Source organism: Gracilinanus agilis, chromosome 2 (assembly GCF_016433145.1).
Source record: "Gracilinanus agilis isolate LMUSP501 chromosome 2, AgileGrace, whole genome shotgun sequence".
Classification (NCBI taxonomy): Eukaryota; Metazoa; Chordata; class Mammalia; order Didelphimorphia; family Didelphidae; genus Gracilinanus; species Gracilinanus agilis.
Genome location: NC_058131.1, coordinates 627,033,895 through 627,057,180, shown reverse-complemented (window position 1 = coordinate 627,057,180; position 23,286 = coordinate 627,033,895). Strand labels below are relative to the sequence as shown.

The window sequence follows — 23,286 nt, the reverse complement described above, 5'->3', positions numbered from 1 at the left end:
CTCTAATTTTTAAACAGAAAAAGGACTCCACGCCCAGATCTTCTAAAAAGCATTCACTGTCCAAATACAATAAAGCTTTTGTTGGATGTCCTTGAAATTCATCTTACACCCTCTATCTTGGAGAAGTTTGATGGTACTATTGGTACAAGAGAGGGCAGAACTCTTAACATGAAAAGTTCTGCTGTTTAAAGCACGGAAGTGCTTTTAAAACCTATCTTCAAACATTGACATTAAGATTTTTTCCTATTGTACATAAATAACTGATCTTAACTTCTTTAAAAGCTTAAATGTCCCTAGTTTTAATGAAGATTATATTTTCTATAGTAATTATAGAGAAAATGGTGGTGGTTAATTACACAAATTAAAATCTTTAAATTAGTAACTTCAAACATCATGTGTTTTTCCCATATATGGGGAATCATTACTATGAAATGTATTACAAGACAGGTAAAGAATCATTTGAAACACTTAATTATTTAATTTTATTACCTGCTAAGGATTAAGTTTCTGCTCAGTTTATGTGGTTGAATTAATCAATTCAGTTTTTCATGGTCATATATAACATATATATATATATATCATATAATCTGTTGTTTATCATATACCAAAAAATAATAAAAGCTTGTAAGCCAAAAAAAAAAGTTATACCTAGATTTCCCTATAAGAGTTGAATCGCTATCTGGCCATCTATCACATCAGGGGGCATGATACATCCTCCAGGCATACCCAGGACTCCTCTTTGCGTGGATACCACTATTTTTCTGGACAAATAGTAGAGTTACTTTAACCTCCCAGAGCACTTCAGCAATAGAACAGGAAATTCTCATAACAAAAGCTCAGTTGCCACTGAGGTGAAGGCACCATTCAAAGGCAGAAGGGAATCAATCCCCAAAGCACAAGCATGAGCAGAGTAGGGACTCATGGGAGGGAAATATAATCCAATCCAACAATTCTACCCCTTTTTAAAATGTCACCCTTCCTTTGCTGTCCTTTTTGGAATTAACTATGGTGAAAATTCTTTAAAAAGAAAATTGTATAGAATTAAGCATTTTATCTGCCTAAAGAGAGACAAAGAGAAGTCCCCTTTTTGAGTTTCCCATTGATTTAAATGGCTTTGCAAGAGCATCAACTATAAGTTGCTTCACATCCAACAAGCCTCTTCTCACCTCTAAAAGAATAGAAGATGGGGTCACTGAGGAATGAAGAGTAAACTGAGAATAGAAGAATTTAAGTGAAACCACTGGTTATTTGGAGGGAAATTATTATTAAACAATCACAAACTAATGATTTTACTTCTCCAAATGCCTTCTTTTTTTAATTCTGTTTTAGATACAGATATTTTCTAAATTTCCAGATAGTTTTCTTTTCTCTTGGCAGTCTATCTACATAAGAATCTAAAAAAATTGCATCTATGAAAAAAATATTTTCTGATTTAATTGCACTTCTTGGCTGCTGGTCCTAGTTAACTCTTAGGAAAACATGTTTTGCAATTATGCCTTTCTGTCTTAGAATTGAAACTAATTATCCGTTCTAATGCAGAAGAGTGTTAAGAGGTACAGGGTGGCACAGCAAGGAAATGCCTGAGGCCAGATTTGAACCCCATCTAAGCCTGGTGCTCTGTCCACTGAGCCACCTACGTGCCCCAACAACATGATAATGCTAAAAAAAAAATGAGATTATTCTCTGTCCTATCAAGTGTTATGACAATTACTTTAGCTATAACATGTGTACACCATCCCTTCCCTCTCGACATATACACATAAATCTGGGGCCTATAATACTTAAACAGGCTCAGGAGGCTCTTTTAGGGAGGAATGATTCAAATCCATAGTTCAAAAGCCACTGCCCAGATACTCTGGTTATTGGTAGACCCATTAGAGGTATATAAAGCTGAAGAAAAGAGTCATCAAGATAATAAAGTAACTAATCGATCAATAAGTATTTATTAAATACCATTGTGCTAGAGGACCACAAAGACGAAAGCGAAACATTCCTCAGGAATTGACATTTTTCTAATAGCTGAAATAAAATAAGCAACCCTATATGGGTGCGAACATCTGTAACTACACAGCGGCTGTGGGGGNTTTCCTTCTTCCTAGTAGAACTGTTTTGTACTTTTTAGGAGAGGAAGGATAAAAATGAACTGGATTCTCACTGAAATGGTTGCCTTCATAGTTTTTTTTAATTTTTTTTTTATGAGGCTGGTGATTTCAAGGGTACAAGGAGTGTCTAGTAATGGACTTATTATACTGATGCAGATAGATATCTGCCTTTGCAGCTTGTAGTTCTAGAGAATTAGGGCCCTTGAGAGGTTAATGACTTATGCTAGGTCACAAAGCTACTATATAGTAGAGACTTTGTTTTGTTTTTTGTTAATGTAATCTTTAGCTTTTTTTAGCTGTTAAAATCATGTAGTATAGTCCCTCCTTGGGGTGTGGAGTGAGTTCTGCTTTCACTTTCTCAATGGGTGTATGAGAGAGAGAGAGAGAGAGAGAGAGAGAGAGAGAGAGAGAATGTGTGTGTGTGTGTGTGTGTGTGTGTACTTCCATGGGGGAGGGGATTGGGCAAGCTCTGGGGACCCATTTTCACACTTGTAAAGGCGGGAACTTTTCCCGGAGTTAGGACAGGGACGAGGATCTTCCCACTTATTTCCTGTCCTCCATGGAGCCGGAACTCCGTCTGCATATAAAAGGTTCTGGGGAATGGACTTTAACTCTCTTCTTGGCAGCTTTTCAACTAAGAAGAAAAATTAGGGCGGGGCTCTGAGGGGAAGAAGAAAGCCTTCTCTCCCCCGACCCCAACCCCCCCTCCCCCAAATCACCAACTCCCAACCGCACCCCAGGCTGCTACGTGTCATCGAACACGATGCTTGTCTCGCGTTTTCTCTAGTTATTCCTTCCAGATCCTAAGTGAATGACTAGGAGATAGAACATGCCCGGCTGCCACTTCGATGTTGGAAAGATCGGAGAACCATCTGAATAGGATTTAGAATTTTCTGGTGGACACAGTAGCTGGATCTGGTAAAGAGACAGCTTTGAGGAACAAATTTGCTAAAGCCACTTGTCTCCCGTCATTCCACACCAAGAAGTAAAGGCATGGATTCCTCGAAAGAAGAAAAACTCACCACTGTAGAAAGCAACGGCCGCCCGAAACTGGGAGAGAAGGCGGGCAACCACTCCGAGTCTGCTCTCTCCAAGTACAGACTAGATAAAGAACGGAAGGTTTACTTCCAGCGTAGCAGGGATGCTGTCCTTTAGCCCTTGCTATAATTCCTCAGTAAATATAACCTGAGGAGCCTAGTCAACGGATTCTGGGAAAATATGACCTGGTTAGCTGATGCTGGGGAAGAGAGCAACAGATGGGGGCTGGTGGGTCACACGCTACCTAGCCTTGGGCAGAAGGGACAAGGAGCTGAAAAGTATCTTAGCAGGAGGTGGTCCTAAAACTAAATCTTGGAAACTAGGAATGCAAGAGGTCCAAGTCACAGATGCGTACATTTAAGGAATGTCGGATGATCGTTGCAAAGGCATGGAGACAAGATGGTATGCCACGTTTGAAGAATAGCAAGCTGGGAACATTTCAAATGGCAAAAACAATAGATTATATTTGGTTCTGTAGATTAGAAGGAGCTTTGGGGCAAGTGGAAGGGGAATGATGCAGAGTAAATAACGAAGGAAGACAAATCAGAGAACTAATATTACCCATGATACTTGGCATATTATCCACCCATTCCCCACATCCCCACAAGGTAACCAACTGGTCATAGTTCCATTTAATCCTCAGGCATCCCAAACTCTCAGGAGAGCACAATTTAAACTTCTGACTTGGTTTTAGGGTGCTAAGAATAGCATTTGTGAAGTCTCTCTCAAACCCAGGCAGCAAAGTTTATTTTCTCCTAAGTCAACAAAGCTCTGGCTGGTTCATCCTGTTCTCTTTCTCTGTTTCACACCACTAGTTTCTTCCTAGGTGTTTCCTCTCCTGCTTCTTACTTTCCCCTAAGATAATTTTTAAGCTAATATGCTTACCCATGAAAAGTAAAGGATTATGTGCCTAAAGTAAGCATGTCCTTCACATGCATACGCAAAATGCCACTCATGTTTCACCAATGTACTACTAATATAGGAAACTATCAATAGCAAAACATTTTCTACCAATGAAAGTTGAGACTTGCTCCACAGTTTATAATTTTAGAGTTGACTATGGTACTAGCACGTTAAATTTCTTAGCCAAACATACCTAATAGGAGGCAGAAACAGGACTGGAAACCAGATCTTTATGATTCTTAGATTAGCCCTCTATACATTAGCTTATAATACCTCTCAGAAAAGTAGGATATATTTTTTCCTATACTTAAGAAATTCATAGTTGTGACAGTCTTTATTTTGTCCTAAAGATAGACTCAAAACTAAGAGCTTTAAAACATTTCTTGCAACAACTCTCATGAAATCTAAGTGGTAAACAGAGACATTTACTATCTTATTCCCCATCTTTATATATCTTTTTATTTTATGAATTTTACTATTTTCCACATTACAGGTAAGTGCAATTTATTAATATTCATTTTCTGATATATGGCAATCCATGTTCTCTCTCTCCCTCCCACTCCAACACCTCCCCAAGAGGTCAGGTAATATGATATAGATTGTACATAAATTCTCTTATATGGATATTTCCATATCCTCATGTTGTAAAAGAAGACAGTGCTTTCATTAGAAAAAATTCATGGAGGAAATAAAGTGAAGAATGGTATGTTTCATTTTCTATTCAGATGCTATCTGTTCCTTTTATGGTGGTGGATATTTTTTTTGTCACGAGTCTCTTGGAGTTGTCCTCAATCCTTGCTTTGTTAATAATAAAGTCATTCACAATCAATTATCATATATTGTTGTTACTGTGTACAATGTTCTCTTGGTTCTGTTTACTTCACCTTGTGTCACTTCATGTAAGTCAAGATTTTTTTTGTGATTTTCTTGTTTGTCATTTCTTATGGCACAATAGTATTCCATTAAAAGCACATACCACTTGTTCAGCTATTCCCCAACTAATAGACATCCATTCAATTTCCAGTTCTTTGGCACCACAAAAAGAGCTGCCATAAATATTTTTGTACATAAAAGTTCTTTTCCCCCATCTTTAATCTATTTGGAATATAGACCTAGGAGTGTTATTTCTGGGTCAAATGGTATGCGCAGTTTAATGGTCCTTTGGACATGGTTCCAGATTGCTCTTCAAAGTGGTTGTATCAGTTTGGAGCTCTACCAGCAATTTATTAGTATCACAATTTTCCCACATTCCTTCAAGCATTTATCATTTTTCTTTATTGTCATGTTAGCTAGTCTGATGGATTACTATTTTAATTTACATTTCTCTAATCAAAAGTGATTTGAAGCATTTTTTCATATAACTAAAGCTCATTTTAATTTCTTCATCTGAGAATTACTTGTTCATATCCTTTGATTATTTGTCAATTGGGAAATACTTTTTCTTATAAATTTGACTCAGTTCTCTAGATGTGAGAAAAAAAACATTTGTCAGAGAGACTTGCTATAAAGTTTTCCCCCAAATTTATTTTTCCTTTTAACCTGGTTACTCTGATACAGCTAAGCCACCTTTCTTCATATTTATTTTTATTCATTTCCTATATATTTTGGGTCTTTTATTCTTCAAGATGATTTTTTAAATTATTTTTTCTAGCTCTATGAGATAATTTTAGGTAGTTTGATTGGTATGACACTGAATGAGCAAATTAATTTAGGGAGAATTCTTATTTTTATTATACTATCCTGGTCTATCCATGAGTAATTAATGTTTTTCCAATTGTTTAGATCTGATTTTGTGTGAAAAAATTTTGTAGTTGTGATCATATACTTCCTGTGTTTGTCTTGGCGGGTAGATTATCAGAGTTTTATTTTGTCTACAGTTATTTTAAACATAACTTTTCTTTCCATCTCTTGTTGTGGAACTTTATTGGTATCATAGAAAAATGCTGATGATTTTTGTGGGTCTAGTTTATATCCTCCAACTTTGCTGATTTTTTTTATTAGTTTTTTTTTGTTTCTCTAGGATTTTCTAGGTATACCACCATATCATCTACAAAAAGTTATAGCTTTATTTCTTCAATGACTATTCTAATTTCTTCAATTTCTTTTTCCTTATTGATATAGCTAGCATTTCTAGTACTATAGTGAATTTGTAGTGGTGATTACAGGCATCCTTGTTTTACTCCTGATCTTACTGGGAAAATGGCTGGTTTATCCCCATTACATACAATGTATGCTAATGGTTTTAGAATGATGTTATTTATCATTTTGAGGCATGTGCTATTTAATCCAATATTTCATAGTGTTTTAGTAAGAATGGTTGTTGTATTTTGTCAAAAGCTTTTTTAGCATCTATTAAAATAATCATGTGATTTCTGTTGGCTTTATTATTGATGTAGCCAATTATGTTGATAGTGTTCCTAATACTGAAACATTCCTAGTATAAAACCTGCCTGATCATAGCATATGATCATTATGATACGTTGCTCTAATGTTCTTGGTTTTTTGTTTAAAACTTTTATAACAATATTTGTTAGGAATATTGGTCTATAATTTTCTTTCTCTGCTTTAGTTCTTCCTGGCTTAGAGATCAGCACCACATTGTGTCATGAGAGGAATTTGATAGAGTTCCTTCCTCAGGCACTTCCTGAAGAGTTTAATTATTCTTTAAATGTTTGGTAGAATTCACTTGTGAATCTATATGGCTCTGGGAATTTTTCTTAGGGAATTCATTGATGGCTTTTCCAATTTTTTTTCTGAGATGGGATTGTTTAAGTATTCTGTTTCCTCCTCTATTAAACTGTTCTTTAAATATGTTTTTGGTTGTGAGGCTTTTATATCCTAATATATGATCTTTTTTGTTATGTTGCCATGTACTACTGAGAAAAAAAATATATTCTTTTTTACTCCCATTCAATTTTCTCCAGAGGTCTAGAAAGTCTAGATTTTTGAAAATTCTAGTTGCTTCATTAATTTTTTTCTTTTTTTTTTAAACCCTTGTACTTCGGTGTATTGTCTCATAGGTGGAAGATTGGTAAGGGTGGGCAATGGGGGTCAAGTGACTTGCCCAGGGTCACACAGCTGGGAAGTGTCTGAGGCCAGATTTGAACCTAGGACCTCCTGTCTCTAGGCCTGACTCTCACTCTACTGAGCTACCCAGCTGCCCCTAATTTTTTTTCTTATCTTTAGTTTGATTTATCTAATTCTGAGAGGGAAATGTGAATCTTCCCTACTAATACAATTTTATTGTTTATTTTCTCTTATAATTCATGTAGTTTCTCCTTTAGGGTTTTGGAGTTATACAATTTTGTGCATATATGTTTACTATTATTATTTCATCATCTATGGTTCTTTTTATCAATATGTAATTTCCTTCTTTATTTCTTTAATTAGCACAGTTTTGCTTTGTCTGAGACATAATTGCTACCCCTGCTTTTTTTAACTTTAGCTGAAGCATAGTAGATTTTGTTCCAGCCTTTTACCTTTACTCTGTGTACCCCTGATTTAATTTCATTTCTTGTTGATAGCATAGTGTGGGATTTTAGCCTTTAACCTACATTGCTATGCTCTTATTTTTTTAATGGGTGAGTTCATCCCATTTACATAAAATTTTAATTACTGTGTTTCCCTCTATTTTTATTTTATTTTTCTCCTGTTTATCCTTCTCAGTCATTCTCTGTTCACAAATAAATTTTTGCTTCTGTTTTATCCACCTCTCTAAATTTCCCCACCTTTTTGCCTTTTCCCTCCCCCTTTTTTTTGTTTCCTCCTTCTCTACTTACTTCCTTATTGTGTAAGAGATTTCTATACCTGAGTGTGGCTATTATTCCCACTTTGTGCAAATTCTAATGAGAGTATAATTCAAGCATTGCCTGCCAGGTCACTTTCCCTTCTACTGTATTGATTCTTTCATGCTTCCTCATGTGAGATAATTTACTCCCAACTTTCTCTCTTTTCTCTTTTTACAATGTAGTATCCTTTCTTATCCTTTGATTTTTTAAAATATTTTATTATATTCTTACACCCTCTCTCTGTCTCTCTGTAGTAAAACTATTCCATATCATAATACTGATAAAGTTCTTAAGTATCTTTATTACCTTAAGCATCCTAAGTACTTTAGGTATCTTAGGTGCCTCAATTATCACAAAAAACTTAAGCTTCTTAGTTATCACCTTACTGGTATTGTACTCAGGTTAAAACCTTTGTTTCCCTTGATTACCTTAAAGAATTTTAAATATCTCTTGGACCATAGATATCTTAAGTATTCATGTAATCAATTTAAGCCCAATTTTTCCCATGATTACTTTAAATATATTAAGTACTTTAGGTATCTCTTGTACTACAGAAACCTTAAATATCCTAGTTACTACTTTCCCTTGCAGGAATGAGATTAGTTTAACCCCACTGATTCCCTTGAGTTTTTTCTGCTTACCTTTTTGTTTCTTTTGAATGCCAAAATTGATTAGTGAATTTTCTTTATAATTCTGGTCATTTCATCAGGAATATCTGGAATTCCTTTATATCATCAAATATTCATTTCTTCCCCTGGAGTATTATGGTCACTTTCACTGGGTAGATAATTTTTGGTTGTAGGTCTAGATCTTTTGCCTTGTAGAAATATATTCCATGCCTTCCAATTCTTTAATGTAGAAGCTGCTAGGTCCCATATAATTTTTTATTTAAATATTTTGTTTTTTTAGAAAAATTTTCCATGGTTACATGATTCATGTTTTTACTTTCCCCTTCACCCCTCCTACATCCAATGCACATTTCCACTGGTTTTAACATGTGTCATCAATCAAGACTTATTTCCATATTATTGATAGTGACACTGGTGTGGTTGTTTTGAGTCTACATCTGTAATCATATCCTCATCAACCCATGTGTTCAAGCAGTTGCTTTTCTTCTGTGTTTCCACTTCTGTAGTTCTTCCTCTGAGTGTGGGTAGCATTCTTTACCATAAATCCCTACAGATTGTCCTGGGTCATTGCATTGCTGCTAGTATAGAAGTCCATTACATTCTATTTTACCACAGTGTATTGGTCTCTGTGTATAATGTTCTTCTGGCTCTGCTCCTTTCACTCTGCATCAGTTCCTGGAGGTCTTTCCAGTTCACATGGAATTCCTCCAGTTTATTATTCCTTTGAGCACAATAGTATTCCATCACCAGTATATACCACAATTTGTTCAGCCATTCTCCGATTGAAGGGTATACCCTTGTTTTCCAGTTTTTTGCCACCACAAAAAGCGTGGCTATAAATATTTTTGTACAAGTCTTTAGGTCCCATATAATTTTGATTTGTGGTTCTACAATATTTAATTGGGGTTTTTTCTGGCTGCTTGTAGTATTTTCTTCTTGATTTGGGGTTTCTTGAATTTGGCTTCCATAGTCCTGGAATTTTTTAATTTGGGGTTTCTTTAAGGAGGTGATCAGTAGATTCTTTCCATTTCTATTTTCCCTTCTTCAAGAATATCAGGGTAACTTATTCTGATAACTTCTTCCAATATTGTGTCTAAGTTCTTTTTTTGCTCATGGCTTTCAGGCAATACAGTAATTCTTATATTATCTCTCCTGACTCTGTTTTCCAGGTTAATTGTTTTTCCAGTGAGTGATTGCTTACTGTCTTATGTAGTCATTAGCTTCCATTTTTCAGTTCTGATTTTTAAAGAGCCATTTTCTTCCTTTAGGCTTTGTACTTCATTTCTTGTGGAGTTGGGTTTTTTTTCTTTTTTAGGTATGCATTTAGTTTTTTAGGGAATGATTTTCTTCAGTAATTTTTTTATTCTAAGTTGTTGATTTTTCTCTATCATCTTTTCTTATTTTTCTTCTAAGTATTTTTTTGCTTATTTTCTTTTCTTTTTGGAGTTCTTTAGGAATTCATTTTGGGCTTAGCATCTTTTCATATTTTCCTGTGAGGTTTAGCATGTACTGCTGTTCTCTTCTAACCTTGTATTTTGATCATCTTTCTTGTATGGTCATCTTTTCTAGTATGAGACTTTTTTTTGTTTGTTGCTCATTTCATGTTATTTTTTCCCCTTGATTTTGTCTATATACTGAAGCTCACCTCTTCCTGGGATTGGCTCAACTATCTAGTTCTCAAATTGAGCACTCTGCAGAGGTGACCTAGTTGGCCTACTGTGTGAAGGTTTGCAGCTGCAACTGTTTGGATTTGGATTCTGCCTAATCCTGCTGAGACTGGACATTGTTGGGCTGAGTTCCTCCCACTGCTATTTGTACTGGATTATGCAGGACCACATTCCTCCCACTGTTGCTTGTCCTATCTGGCACTGACTTCCACTCTTACTCTTCTAAGGCTGGACTGAGCCAGTTGTTCTTTCTCCTGCTGCTTGTACTACATTGGGTTTGAGTTCTGTTGCGGCTTGTTCAATGTTCTCTTCTCCTACACCAGTGAGATAAGTCCTCCTTGCTGTCTCTCAATATTAGTCTGGATCAGAACACTCCTTCATCCCTTCTTCTGTTGGATTTATTACTCCTATTATAAATTAATATTTTGATGCATTTCTGTTCTTCTATGGTTGTTTGATGGGTGGTTGGCTGGCTTTGGGTGTTTCTTACTCCATCAATTTGGCCTGATCTGCCACTGCTGCTGCCTCTGCTGCTACTGCTATGATGGCTGCTTCTTCCAGTGCCACACCTATATCTATTTTCACATTCGTCCATGGAAATTACTGAAGTAGACCACAGAGGTGGGAAAAAATGAATTATTTCCATCAAAACTTAGAACTATATCAGTAGTTTCAGTAGCAAATATACTTCACCACACATACTCTCCTTGAAAACAAGGGCTATGTTTTAATTTTGTTTTGTTTTCCTATAATATGGCTAATATGGAAATATATATTTTGCATGATACCACATGTATAATGAATATTATATAGTTTACCTTCACAATGAGTTGGAAAAAGACTAGAAAGAGGGAAAGAATTTGGAACTCAAAAAAAATTTTATGAATGTTAAAAAATTATTTCCATTAAAAAAAAAGAAAACAAGTGTTTCCCTCTTTAACCAAATTTGGACTTCACAGAATATCAAATGTTTGAAAAGTATATGTTAACTATTACATAATAAAATCTTGACCTCTTAATTTTTAACATAATTTGTCCAAGAAAAACAGGAAGTAAGAATCACAAATATTAAAACATAGGTTCATCAAAAATAGGTTCATTAAGAAAAAATCATATCAAAGTACCTATTCCTTTTTTACAGTATTATAAACTAACAGATTAGGAAAATGCCAGATATACTTATATATGAATTTTAGCAAGGTATGTGATAAAGTCTCTAAAGATATCTCAGTGGATAAAGTGTAAATACGAAAATTAAATAATGGTACAGTAGTTAGATTCAGTAAATGAAGATTAAATAGATATTTGTGAGGCACCATGGCATAGCAAATAGGGTGGTACACTTGGAATTAAGGAGACCTGGGTTCAAATCTTACACTAGTTATGTGACCTGGTCAAATCATTTAACTTTTCATGCCTCAGCTATCTTATCTCTAAAATGAGGGGGCTGAACTAGATAACCTTTAAGGTGTCTTTCAGTTCTAAAGCTCTTATACTATGAATATCTAGTGATGATTAATAAATCAAAATTAAGTCAGAGAGAGTTCTTTAATGGATTACTAAATGGCTCTATGCTTGACCTTGTTCTAGTCAACATTTTCATCAATTATTTTAATGAATGGATAAATGACATTTTAATGAAATTTGCATATGACACAAAGTTGGAGGAAAGAGTCAATATACTGAGTGATAAATCAAGATGGTCTCTGAGGTCATATTGTCCAATTCTAGCACTTTAGAGAAGAGTAAATTAAGGACCAGAAACATTAAGTGATTTGGAATCCAAAACGATCTCAACAGATTAAAACTATAGGTTGATTTTAATAATATCAAATGTCACTAGGAATCATAAAATAATCAATATGGTTATTTTTCACATAATGTATTCAACCCACAACCTTCAAGGAATAAGAAAACTTTAGTAAGAAGAAAAAGACAAAAACACCTGAATATAAGGAACAACCTTCTGAAATAACAATGGAAGGCAAAATAAATTCTTCTTTACCTTTCCAAGACTTTTAATACTCTCTTATCCTAGTTTTTCCTCGTATCTATATACACATTTCTCAGTGACCTTTGCTCAACCTAAACATGCTCCAAATTGTGAGTGTTCCCCTAGAGCCATGTTGGTAAACCTACGGGTGCCAAAGAGTGCCAGAGAGTGCTGGAGAGGGCCACTCCTTCCCCTCCTCCACATGTGCCTGAGGACATTTCTCACATCGCCTGCCCCTCTGCCCAGCAGCCCAGTGGGAGCACTTCCTCCCTCTCCTCTCTGGGGTCAGGTGGGGGCTCATAGGAGGCAGGAGGGTTTAGGCACTCAGTCTCTAAAAGGTTCTCCATCATTGTCCTAGAGGCTGTCCTTGTCTCTCTTCTCCCTCCACACTGTCTCAATGGGTGACCTCATCAACTCTCAAGGGTTCAATAATCATCTCTATAAATATATCAAAGATATCTCTATATTATCGTTCTCCTGAGCTTCAGTCTCTCATCAACAATTGCCTCTTAAGACATCTTGAACCCAGCATCCCATAGGCATCTAAAACTCTAAATGTACAAAAGAGAACTCATGTTTCCAAGAAAATCTTCTGTCCTGCTAAGATGACCATTTACTGTTAAGGGCACTATCGACTTCCCAGTCACTCACGCTTACCAGTGCTGGTGTCATCTTCAAAACGTCATTCTTACTAAATTCTTACTAAATAACTGAGTAGCTAAATACTAAATTACTGTACCTGCTCCATCACTTTAGCTAACCCAACCAGACTGCAAGCAAAAGATCCAGTGAAAATAAATCAATAGCCTCAAGATTCAAGTCTCAACTAGAGTAAACTTCATTCTGGCCCCTCAAAGCTCTGACTTCATCCATTCCAGCTATTACTCTCCTTGACCATATCCTAGAAGAGGCAGAGAAGAAGCAACAGAGGCAAAGGGAAGTCAAGTGGGCATGCCAGGAAGTGGTGAGAAGAAACTGGCAGAACAAAAGGGCTTCTTCATCTAAGGGAAACAGAGCTATAAACCAGCTGCAATCTGTTCTCTAGGCATGAAGATTCCACCCAGAAGCAACCCAATTATATGTGCCCTAGCACCTCGGAACTCAAAGGCTACAGCCGCCTAACTTTGCGAGCTTAGGTGTGAGAAAACCTAACAGGCAAGGTAAAAATAAGTGATTAATGGTGCAGAAGCCAAGCTACTAGGAACAGAAGAATAAGGACCAAGGAGAGAAAAAAATATGAGTCCATCCCCAAAGACTGGCCAAAGGTGAGGCTCATAAAGGAGAAAAAATTAGTGAGAACTAAGCAATGCAATACTATAAAGGAGTTTGATTTTAAAAAATACAATGAAAGATAAAGGCAATAAATTCTTCTGATTTCTTCCCCTGACTCCAAAATGATGAAATAACAATTCTAGAATTATCAAACAAAATATAAAAAGCTTATAAAAATTTGCTATTAAAATTAGATCAATCTATCAGTCAATAAGCATTAAGTAGCTACTGTGAGTAAATGCAAAACAGTTCAATACGTGGTAGATAGGCAAAAAAGATAGATAGTGGGGTACTAAGTAATGAGGTAGAGGAGTCAGGAAAGAGTCTGTGTAGAAGGTGCTGCTTCAGATGCATCTTGATGGAAAAGAAGGATTTTATGAGATGAACTAAAAAGGATTTACACTTTAAGGATAGGAGATGGTCCATAAAAAAGGCTTTAAGACCAGAGTTATGAGGAACAGAGAAAAGGCCAATTTGGCTGGACCACATAGTGCAAAAAAGCACAATGATGTTAGAAATAAAGGCTGAGAAAAGGTCATATTCAAAAGCTAAATAGTTTAGATTTTTATCCTGTAGGCAGCAGAGAGGCACTATACTTTATTCAAAAGTGGAATGACACGTTTAAATCTATAACTGAGTAAAACCATTTTATCAATTTCATGGAGGATAGATTAAAGTAGAGAAAGACTTCCAGGGGTTCACTTTATATAACAAGAAAATAATAAGATTTATTTAAACTAATAAAAGGTATATAATCTCAAGAAAATATATTTTTAAAGGAGGCATGAAAGAGAACAAGCATTTATTAAATGGCAACTATGTTTCAGGAACTGTGTTAAGTGCCTTACAAATGTTATCTCACTTAAAATGGCATAGAAGTTGCATGTCTCAAAATATTTTGTAAAGCCATAATCACAAAACTATTTGGATAAAAATTAGAAAAGTTCATCAGTGAAATACATTAAATAAGGAAGAAGCAGAAATAATCAAACACAGTAGCCCAGTATTTCAGAAGTCTAAAAACATAAACTAGTAGGGGAAGATCTCCATATATAAAAGGAAGTGCCAAAAAAATGGAAAGCAATCTGGAAGAAAATAAATTTAGAACACCTTCATATGTGTATGTACTATGTATGGCCATATAACATAAAAATAAAATTTCACATATAAAGGTGAATGGTAGGTAGTATTCCATCAACTATGACTCGGAGGAAGTTTTGTAATTAAATGAGATATAGAGGTAATGATAAAAGAGTTTTAGGCACTTTAGGATACTACGAAGAAAAAGATTTCACAAAAACAAAATCAATGCAGTAAGAATAAGAAAACAGTCCAGTGGGGAGAAGTTACTTTATTAAATACCTTTTTTAAGACACTGCCCAAAATCTAAGTGACAAAAGGCTATAAACAGCCTTCAAAAGAATTGCAAACTATCAATAACAATATGAAAGGTTGCTCCAAAGTATTAATGATAAGAAAATCCAAATTTGAGAGAACTCCAGCCCTTCAAAATGGTTAAGATTACAAAAGACAGAAATGGTCAATGTTGGAGTGGCCACAGCAAGTCAGGTATATTCAACTATTGGTAGAACTCTCAATTTGACCAGCTGTTCTGGAAAAATTTGTAGGTGTGAGAGAAAAATTACTAAATTGTTCATATTCTTTGATAGTGCAATCCAATTTTTAAACATATTCTCAAGGGAGGTAAAAGACATAAAGAAATGCCCCATCAAAATATTCATAGAAGCACTTTTTGTAAAAGCAAATTTCTATAATAAAAAGGGTCCTCTTTGGCTATAAAATAGTGAACAAGCTATAATTCAACTTAAATTGAATATTTTCTAAAATAATAATTTCCAAGAAATTATGCATGTGATATGAAGAATTCATAGAAACATGTAAAGTCTTAAATGAAATGATGCAGAATAAGATAAGTAAAATAAGAAATTATTCATATAATGCATAAAATAATGTAAAATATAGAAACCACTAAGACAATGCTGAACTCTAAACAACTATAATGGCCTAAATTATACCTGGGGGAGAAATGGTGAAATGTACCTTCTTCTTATTGGTCAAGAGTTTAAATAAAGATGTTGCATACACTACCAGATGTGGAAGCTCTGCCTTTTGATTTTGCTTAATTTTTAGCCAAGTGGTGGAGCCTGAAGAATGATGACTAAAAACTCAATAGCTTGGGTTCCAGTTAAGAAAATCAATTTATTGATTAAGCTAGCAATAACCAATAAATCAATTAGTTAAGGATCTCTCTCAGTGATTAAAGACAGAGACACTCAACCCCTTGATTTATTAAATGCAATTTTGGAAGCTTTTATTTATTTATTGTCTTCCCTTAGATATCCCAAGACATCTCTAACTGAAGAATAGCTAATGAAAAAGAATAAATGTTGTTGTCCCTCCCCAGTTCCTTCATGGTGGTTGTGGAGTAAAACCTGATCATAAGATTCTAATCGTCCTTGGTGATCTAGATGAGAAGACAGAATTAGGTTTGGTTAAGTTTTGACCTCCACAGCACATTTCAATGGAGGACCCAATGATGCTATATTGCTGCTCACATTTGGCTTGAGCCAGCTCTTGTTTGCCAAACAAAATTGAGTTCACAAGCTCTACACCAATTTAAAAGAGGTTCTGGCAGTAAATGTAAAAGAATATCAGAGCAGAGGAGTGAGGAAAGAGGTTTGAAGCACAGACTAAGCCTCAGTTATACAGAGCATTACTGAGAAAAAGAAATAATATAATATTGGAAATAAATCTTCTCAGAAGCCATAATGTAAGAGGCTGAGAAAGTGGTGGGGGAAAAGAGGTAATAAGAGCAGAAGCACTTTAATGAAAGGAAGGAAAGATATCAGGCAAAATATATAGAGGATGGCAGTATTAAATGGAAGTTTTTTTTAAAGAGAAGTGATTTTATTTTCCTTGGAAAAGTCAATTTATATAGAAGAAACATACTGTAGGTTTTAGGGAAGTAATTATTTAGTAGGAAGAAATAACACTGAAAGATAAAAGGAATGATGAATGTGGGTAGTTTCTGGAGGAGGAAAGGTAATTTGATCAAAATTAGAAATAGAGAGGTTAACAAAGAGAACAAAGAGTATCTAGACATGCAAAAAGTGTTCATAGCAGTCATTTTTATTGAAGCAAAAAAACACGGAAACTATGATGATGCTTATCAAGTAGGGAATGGCTGCACAAATTATGATACAATCATATAATGGAATGTGACAGGACTGTTAAAAAGTAAAGAAAGGTATATCAGAGAAATGTGGGAAGAGTTGAATGAACTGATCAAAGTGACTTAAACCAATACAATCTATACAATAAAAACATTACAAAGAAAAACAATTTTGAAAGCTACAAGAATTCCAAACAATGCAATAACCAGCCACAAATCCAGAATAGCAATGTGAATCATGCTTCCCATCTCTTGACAGAGATCATGAAATGTAGAATGTGACAAAAATTTTCAGGTATTGCCAATGCATAGATTTGTTTTGTTTGACTATGTTTATACAGAGAGGAACACTAATAACACAACTTTGAAACTTGTGTCAGTTTTGTTATGCTTTTAAAAAAACATAACAGGTTTCATAGATTCATGATTTTACATATATTCCTCTTTTTTATTCTTCTTTGAATATGGAAATGTTTATTGATATTTGTTAAGGTCATAATATTTTTTCCTAAACAGGGACATCCTACAATATATATTCATTCTAATAACTTCCTATTGTTAAATTAGTGACTACTAACAAAAAATAAAGGTTAACCCTGACAAGGAAGAAGGCCAGATTCAGAGCAGGGGAGATGAGGGAAGTCACATCTTACTAGCTTTAATTTTTATCAATAAATAGGAAGGGAAATTATATGCAGCTGGAGAAGAGTTGGAAGGTGGCATTGGAAGCTTAAAGGAAATAATTGGAAAGTCTGAAATAGCCACATCAGGATGTGTCTTAGTGAACTGATCAGAAAAGGATTTCTGCACTACAATCAAGGCTCATTTGAAATGTGAAAACAAATATCTACTGGACTCAGAGCCAAAATTTGTGCAACTTTCTCCAGCAATGTTCAGCAGCTCTGGAGGAGAGAAGAGGCAGAATAAAAAGGTAACTTGAACTTTACCTTTAGCAGAACAGGAGATCCATAGTCATCAGAAGCTTGGGAAACTAGCTTACTAAAGATTAAGTAAAATAAGGCCAGTGCAAGATTAATGGAAAGATGAAATGCCAGAAGCCACTGTTAGAACAGAAAATAAGAAAGCTAAGAAGTCTTAGGAAGGAAGGGAAATGGAAGAGTGGGAATATGAAGGTTTGAGATAATGCAAGTATTTGGGGGTATTATATGTGGTATAATCACCCACTATGAGTGGCTATGGCAAAATGGAGCTAGAGTTCATTAAAATCAAAGAAGCTGATGAACTAGAAGCCAAAGAGTTTGCATGGAAATTAACGTGAATTCTGAAATCCCCTAAAATGACAGAAGAGGTTGTTAACGAGAAGGCTTCAGAGAATCTTAAGAGTGGAAAGGAACCTCAGAGGCCATCTTTACCTATAGCAAAACCAATTAATAATTCTTTCTACAGCATCGATGATAACTGATTAACTAGTCACTAGAAGCCATTATGGATCAAAATGGGTCACTCTGCTTTTTCCTGAGACCTAGAGAAAGAAGATTATGAGTCAAGTACTGAACACCTTGAGAAAGGGACATGATATATAAATTGTCCATCAGATGACCACAGCAAAAATCCAGACTGGTCCTATGTCTATATTTTTAAGTGCACTTGAAAGAATGAGAGAGAGAATGGTTAGTGGTAGCAAAAGGGTTTGAAGGAATTGTAAAATATAAGCTTTGTGCTAATAAAGCTTTATCCTTGAAGGCCCTTTTTGACTATGAAATCCTATGTACAATCATCAACCGAATCAGTAGGAATAAAATAAAAAAACAGAACTATAACAGGGGCAACTAAGTGGCTGAGAGGATTGAGAGCCAGAGCTAGAGACAGGAGATCCTGGCTACAACTCCGGCTTCAGATATTTCCTACCTGTGTGAACCTGGGCAAGTCACTTAACCCCCAGTGTCTAGCCCTTACTGCTCTTCTGCCTTAAAAACAATATATAGGATTGATTCTAAGATGGAAGGTAAGTGTTTAAAAAAATAAAAGAAAAACAGAACTTTACTCAAAAATTCTGAAATCATTACACATAACAAATGATTTCCAGTTACTTTGTAGTCCTTATGATTATTAAAAGCTATCTCTTCTAAAATCCTGAGGATATAGCCCCACCTACTGATTTATTTTAAAATCAAATTCAAATTTCTTAGAAAATTTAACTTGTATAGAGAATACAATCAATCAACATTTATTAAGCACCTATTATATCCCAGGTACAGTGCTATGCTCTAGGGATACTAAGACCAAAAAAAAGGAAGAAGAAGAAGAAAAGAAAGGAAAGGAATTCTGCTCTCAAGGGGAATTTTCTAAAAGGGAGATGAGAACAGACCAAAAGATTAAATGACAAAGCCTAACAAAGATTCCTAATATTAGAAATTACCAGTCTCTAGCTTTTTGCTCCTAATCTCAAACCACTCAGCATTTCTACTAAATTCATTTATGAAAGACAAAGTATTCTTAATTATTGATGGGAAAAGGGTATCATTAAATACATTATTAATAGTAACTCACAGATATGGTATTCCTGTATGCTGCTTGTATAACCATATACTGCCGAGTATCCAAAAATTATGATCATGACAACATCTCTACTATCCAGCTCCATAATATGTGCTGAGTGTCCCTCCACAGCATACTGCTGACCGTGTCCAAGAACAGTGGGGGTTTTTGTACTCCATGACTGACTATGTATGTTGAAAACCCACAATTCATCTGTGACATTGCCATTATTTGTTTCAATTTTGCCTCCATACATGAAGATATTTTCCTGTAAATTAAAAAAAAATTAAAAGAAAAAGTTATAACTATTTTTCTCAGAAACCAATAAATATTGAGGTATTAATGCTTTTAATATTTTAGTAATCACCCATAAAACACATAAAACAATCTCTACCTCTAAAAATAAGTGATTTTTAAGCCTGTTTTAATTAAAATATTTTTAATTTGGGAAAGTGAATATTACTGAGCATACAAGTATTCCTGACTCTGCTAGCCACATAGTAAACTTATTTGTGTGATGCTAATGTGCCATCTTGTCAAAGACTTGTGTATTGCTTCAGAACCTCTGGTCATAAAAACTCTTGCAATATTGTTCCAATTGGCCTTGTTCCTCTCTGTAATCAGAGAAATCTTTAATTTGTTAGCAAATGGGAAAGATGAGCTTCTTCAGTCTTCATCAGCATTTCTTCAAAAGTGTTTCTAATGCCTAATCTCACTCTTAAATATTCTCTAACCTCCTGGAAAAGCAGCAAAAAAGAAAATACAAAGTATTATCACTATTCTGTGTCAAACCTCATCTTTATCCAATGAAAAACTAGTCTCATTTCAACGCGATTGACTTGCAGAAGTCTTCCTTGCTACTTTCTGATGTCTGCATTGTATCTAGATAAAGTTCATATCTTAAACTAAGACACAAGGGATTATTGACCTCTGTTCTTTTTATTTTAATGTAATTATATCCTTTATTCTAAAATATATTTAAATGTGTAACTTTGGGGAAAAGTTCTATCCAGATTTCTTCTCCTCATGCTTTGCTCTTACAAATGTGAAAAGATTTTTTTCAATTGAAATATAAGGTGATTTTCTTTCATAAAGTGAGCAAAAAATACACTATAAAAAAACCAACATTTTGTGGAACTAAGCAACATGACTAGAATACATGTGAAAAGAAATTGGGTAAAGATGGAAATTTTTAGAAAGAGTTTATAAACAATGTAATAATACAATAAGCATTTATTAAGTACCTACTATATGCAAAGTACTAGGCTAGGCATTAAGAGACACAAAGAGTACATGAGATACTGCCTCTGCTTTCAAAAAATTTACCATCTTAAAGAGATATAGAAAACAACAATCTGGATGCCTAAAAACATAATATTATATGTTTAATGCCATAAAAACAATCAAAAACAAAATACTATATAAGGTCTGAGGGAGAAGATTATCATTCTTGATCATGGAATCATAGAAGGCTTTGTGGAAGAAATAATATTTTGAGTTTACTTTAGAGAATGGGTAGGAAATTCAGTATACAAAGAAAGGGAAGAAGACATTCTAGGCTCCATCACCAACCTAAGCAAAGTCAAGGAATCAGTAGAAGACATAGATGTGGAACAGGGCACAGTCCATCGTCAGTATAGAGCTAGAGGACTGGAAAAATATAAAACAGAGCTTGAAAAAGAGGCAAGTATCTGTTTGGGAAGTGCCTGGAATGCTAAGCAGAAGAGTTTCAACCTGATTCACCAAGAAATAGGAAAGCACTAAAGACTTCTGGTAAAAATAGGGAGTGGAGAAGAGGTAAAGAAAGGGAATAAGCATTCATATGGTGCTAGGCACTATGCTAAGGACTTTACAGTTATCTCCTTTGATACAATAATCCTGCGAGGTAGGTGCTATTACTCTCCTCATTTTACAGTTAAGGAAACTGAGGCAAACAGGGTAAGTGATCTGCCCAGGATCCCAGCATCCGAGACTATATTTGAACTCAAGTCTTCCTGACTCCAGGGCAATACTCTATTCACTGTCTTGTCTAGCTCCCTTTACAAAGCACTTTCTGAATAAAATCATATATAGTAAGTAGCAGGAGTGGTATTCCCCAATTTTACAGAGAGGGAAATGGAAGCTTGGAAAGGGTTCATGCCCTCTCCAAGGTCAGTCACTGGGAAATACCAGGCGAAGAACTGACATTTGTTTTTTTCCTGGCTGTATGTCCTCCAAAATTACAACGTTGATGATGAACTTGAATTTAACATCGTAAAGAAGTATTTAAAGTTGTAAGGAAAGCGATGACATGAATAAAGAGAACGGCTTAAGATAATTTTAGTAACTTGATGTCAGATCAAATGTAACTGGGAGGGTCTGGAATGAAGAAAGATAAACTAGGAAACATGGCAAAGAAGTCATGAAAATTTGAAATCATGGCTATTGAAATAGAAAGGGAAGGATAGCTCTGAGGCGCTCTTTTAATTCAATTATTAAATGAATCTGTTATCTCTTCCAGGGTAAGTATTCCCACCTTCAGGACAGATTGAGGGCAGCTAATTCCAGTAACACTGAGGAAAAAAAGCAGTTGACAGGAATTAGTGATAGACTGCCCAGAGAAGAAGGGAAAAGCATAGAAAAGAGAAAGAAAAGGAACCTGATTTTAAGCAGGCATGAAATCATCTGAAAACACCAGAGTGAGGCAATGCCAAAGATGGATATCGTCATCAGTTTGGCCTAATGCCCACCAACCCTAAGAAAACCAGCCTAAGATATCAATCTTGCTTTCACTTAGTCTAATGAATGTCTGGCATTATTTCAGTATAAATTTGATGGGTTAGTTCTCCAGGCCCTGGAAACTTGATTTTATTTGAGCTTATGCAGGCCTAAAACTTTGAAAAGTGTAAGGCAATGGATCTTGAAATTATTGACACAGAAGCAAATAATTATAGCCAGGACAAGCCAAAGAAAGCAAAATAATTCTCAAACATGCACATTTTAGATTTTAAAACAAAGGTAAAGCCTCTTTGGGAATGGCAAGATGGTGCAGTGGAGAAAGCACTGGGCTTGGAATAAGGAAGACCTGAATTCAAATCTGACCTCAGACACTTACTGTGTGACCCTGGGCAAGTCACTTAACACTGTTTGCCCCAGTTCCTCATTTGTAAAATGGGTTTGAGAGAAAACAGCAAACCACTCTAGGATCTTAGTCAAGAAAATGTGAAATGTGGTCATGAAGAATTGGACATGAATGAAATGAGTGAACAAAAACAAAACAAAAAGTCTCTTTAGTTAGAATGAATATACAATGTTTTAAATGATCAGTGATAATTAATTACAAAGTATAGAAATTAATGATATTTTATATGACTTCCTAATATCATCTACCTAATGGTATCTATGGCACACACACACAAAAATTTTAATGACATTTTTAGCAATGAAGTAGTATTTTATTTGCTTAAGCATTATCCAGTACATTCAATTCAGATTTTCAGTAAAAATGGAAGCAAAGTTTTGCAGGGTCCCAAATCTTCCAAAGTGTAAAAATTCTTCCAAATTAATCTGCCTAAAATAGAAAGAACATATATGGATTTTAAATGGCGCATAGTTAGAGCTTCAAAAATATTTATATCTACTATTCTCCAAAAATAATATACAAAAAAGATGCCTAAGAGATCATCAACTACTGATCTATATGCCTCTTGTCCCAACTAAATAAAACTTTCATGAAAATAATTTACACATGCATCAAAGGCATTGCTTTTTCAGATTCCATCAGCTCACTCTTGATTTATAAATAAATTAATAATTAATTTGTTTTAGTAATCAAATTAATTAATATTTACTTGTAGAAATATAGTTAATTAAGCCAAATATTTTCCAGTTCTAGGCAATTCTTTTTTAATTACATACTTAGTAACCAACAACGACAAAAAAACATTTAACTAAACAAATGCATTAAAATTATGTATAAAACCACAAACTCCACATTCTTTACAATTTGTTTAAAAATATATAAATTATATAAATGTAAGTTAATGTAAACATCTTCTGCTTTTTGAGTTCCCTTTGGATTTGTTTTACTTGGTTAATATTTTCTTGTTTTGTGGCTTTTTATATGTAATCATGGTATATATCATTATCTTTTCTTGTCTTATCATCTCTTCATATATTTCCCTTATTTTCTTTAATTTCCCATATTGTAATTTCTAATAATA

General features: G+C 34.7%; 1 protein-coding gene across 1 annotated transcript in view; it reads right to left on the bottom strand.

The window, feature by feature from the left end:
• Positions 1-23,286, bottom strand: part of ATRNL1 (attractin like 1) — a 1,097,315-nt gene that overhangs the window by 975,901 nt on the left and 98,128 nt on the right. The window contains exon 8 of the mRNA XM_044665614.1: positions 19,097-19,352. Within this exon, the coding sequence (XP_044521549.1) occupies positions 19,097-19,352 (256 nt within the window). The remainder of the gene's footprint in view (positions 1-19,096; positions 19,353-23,286) is intronic.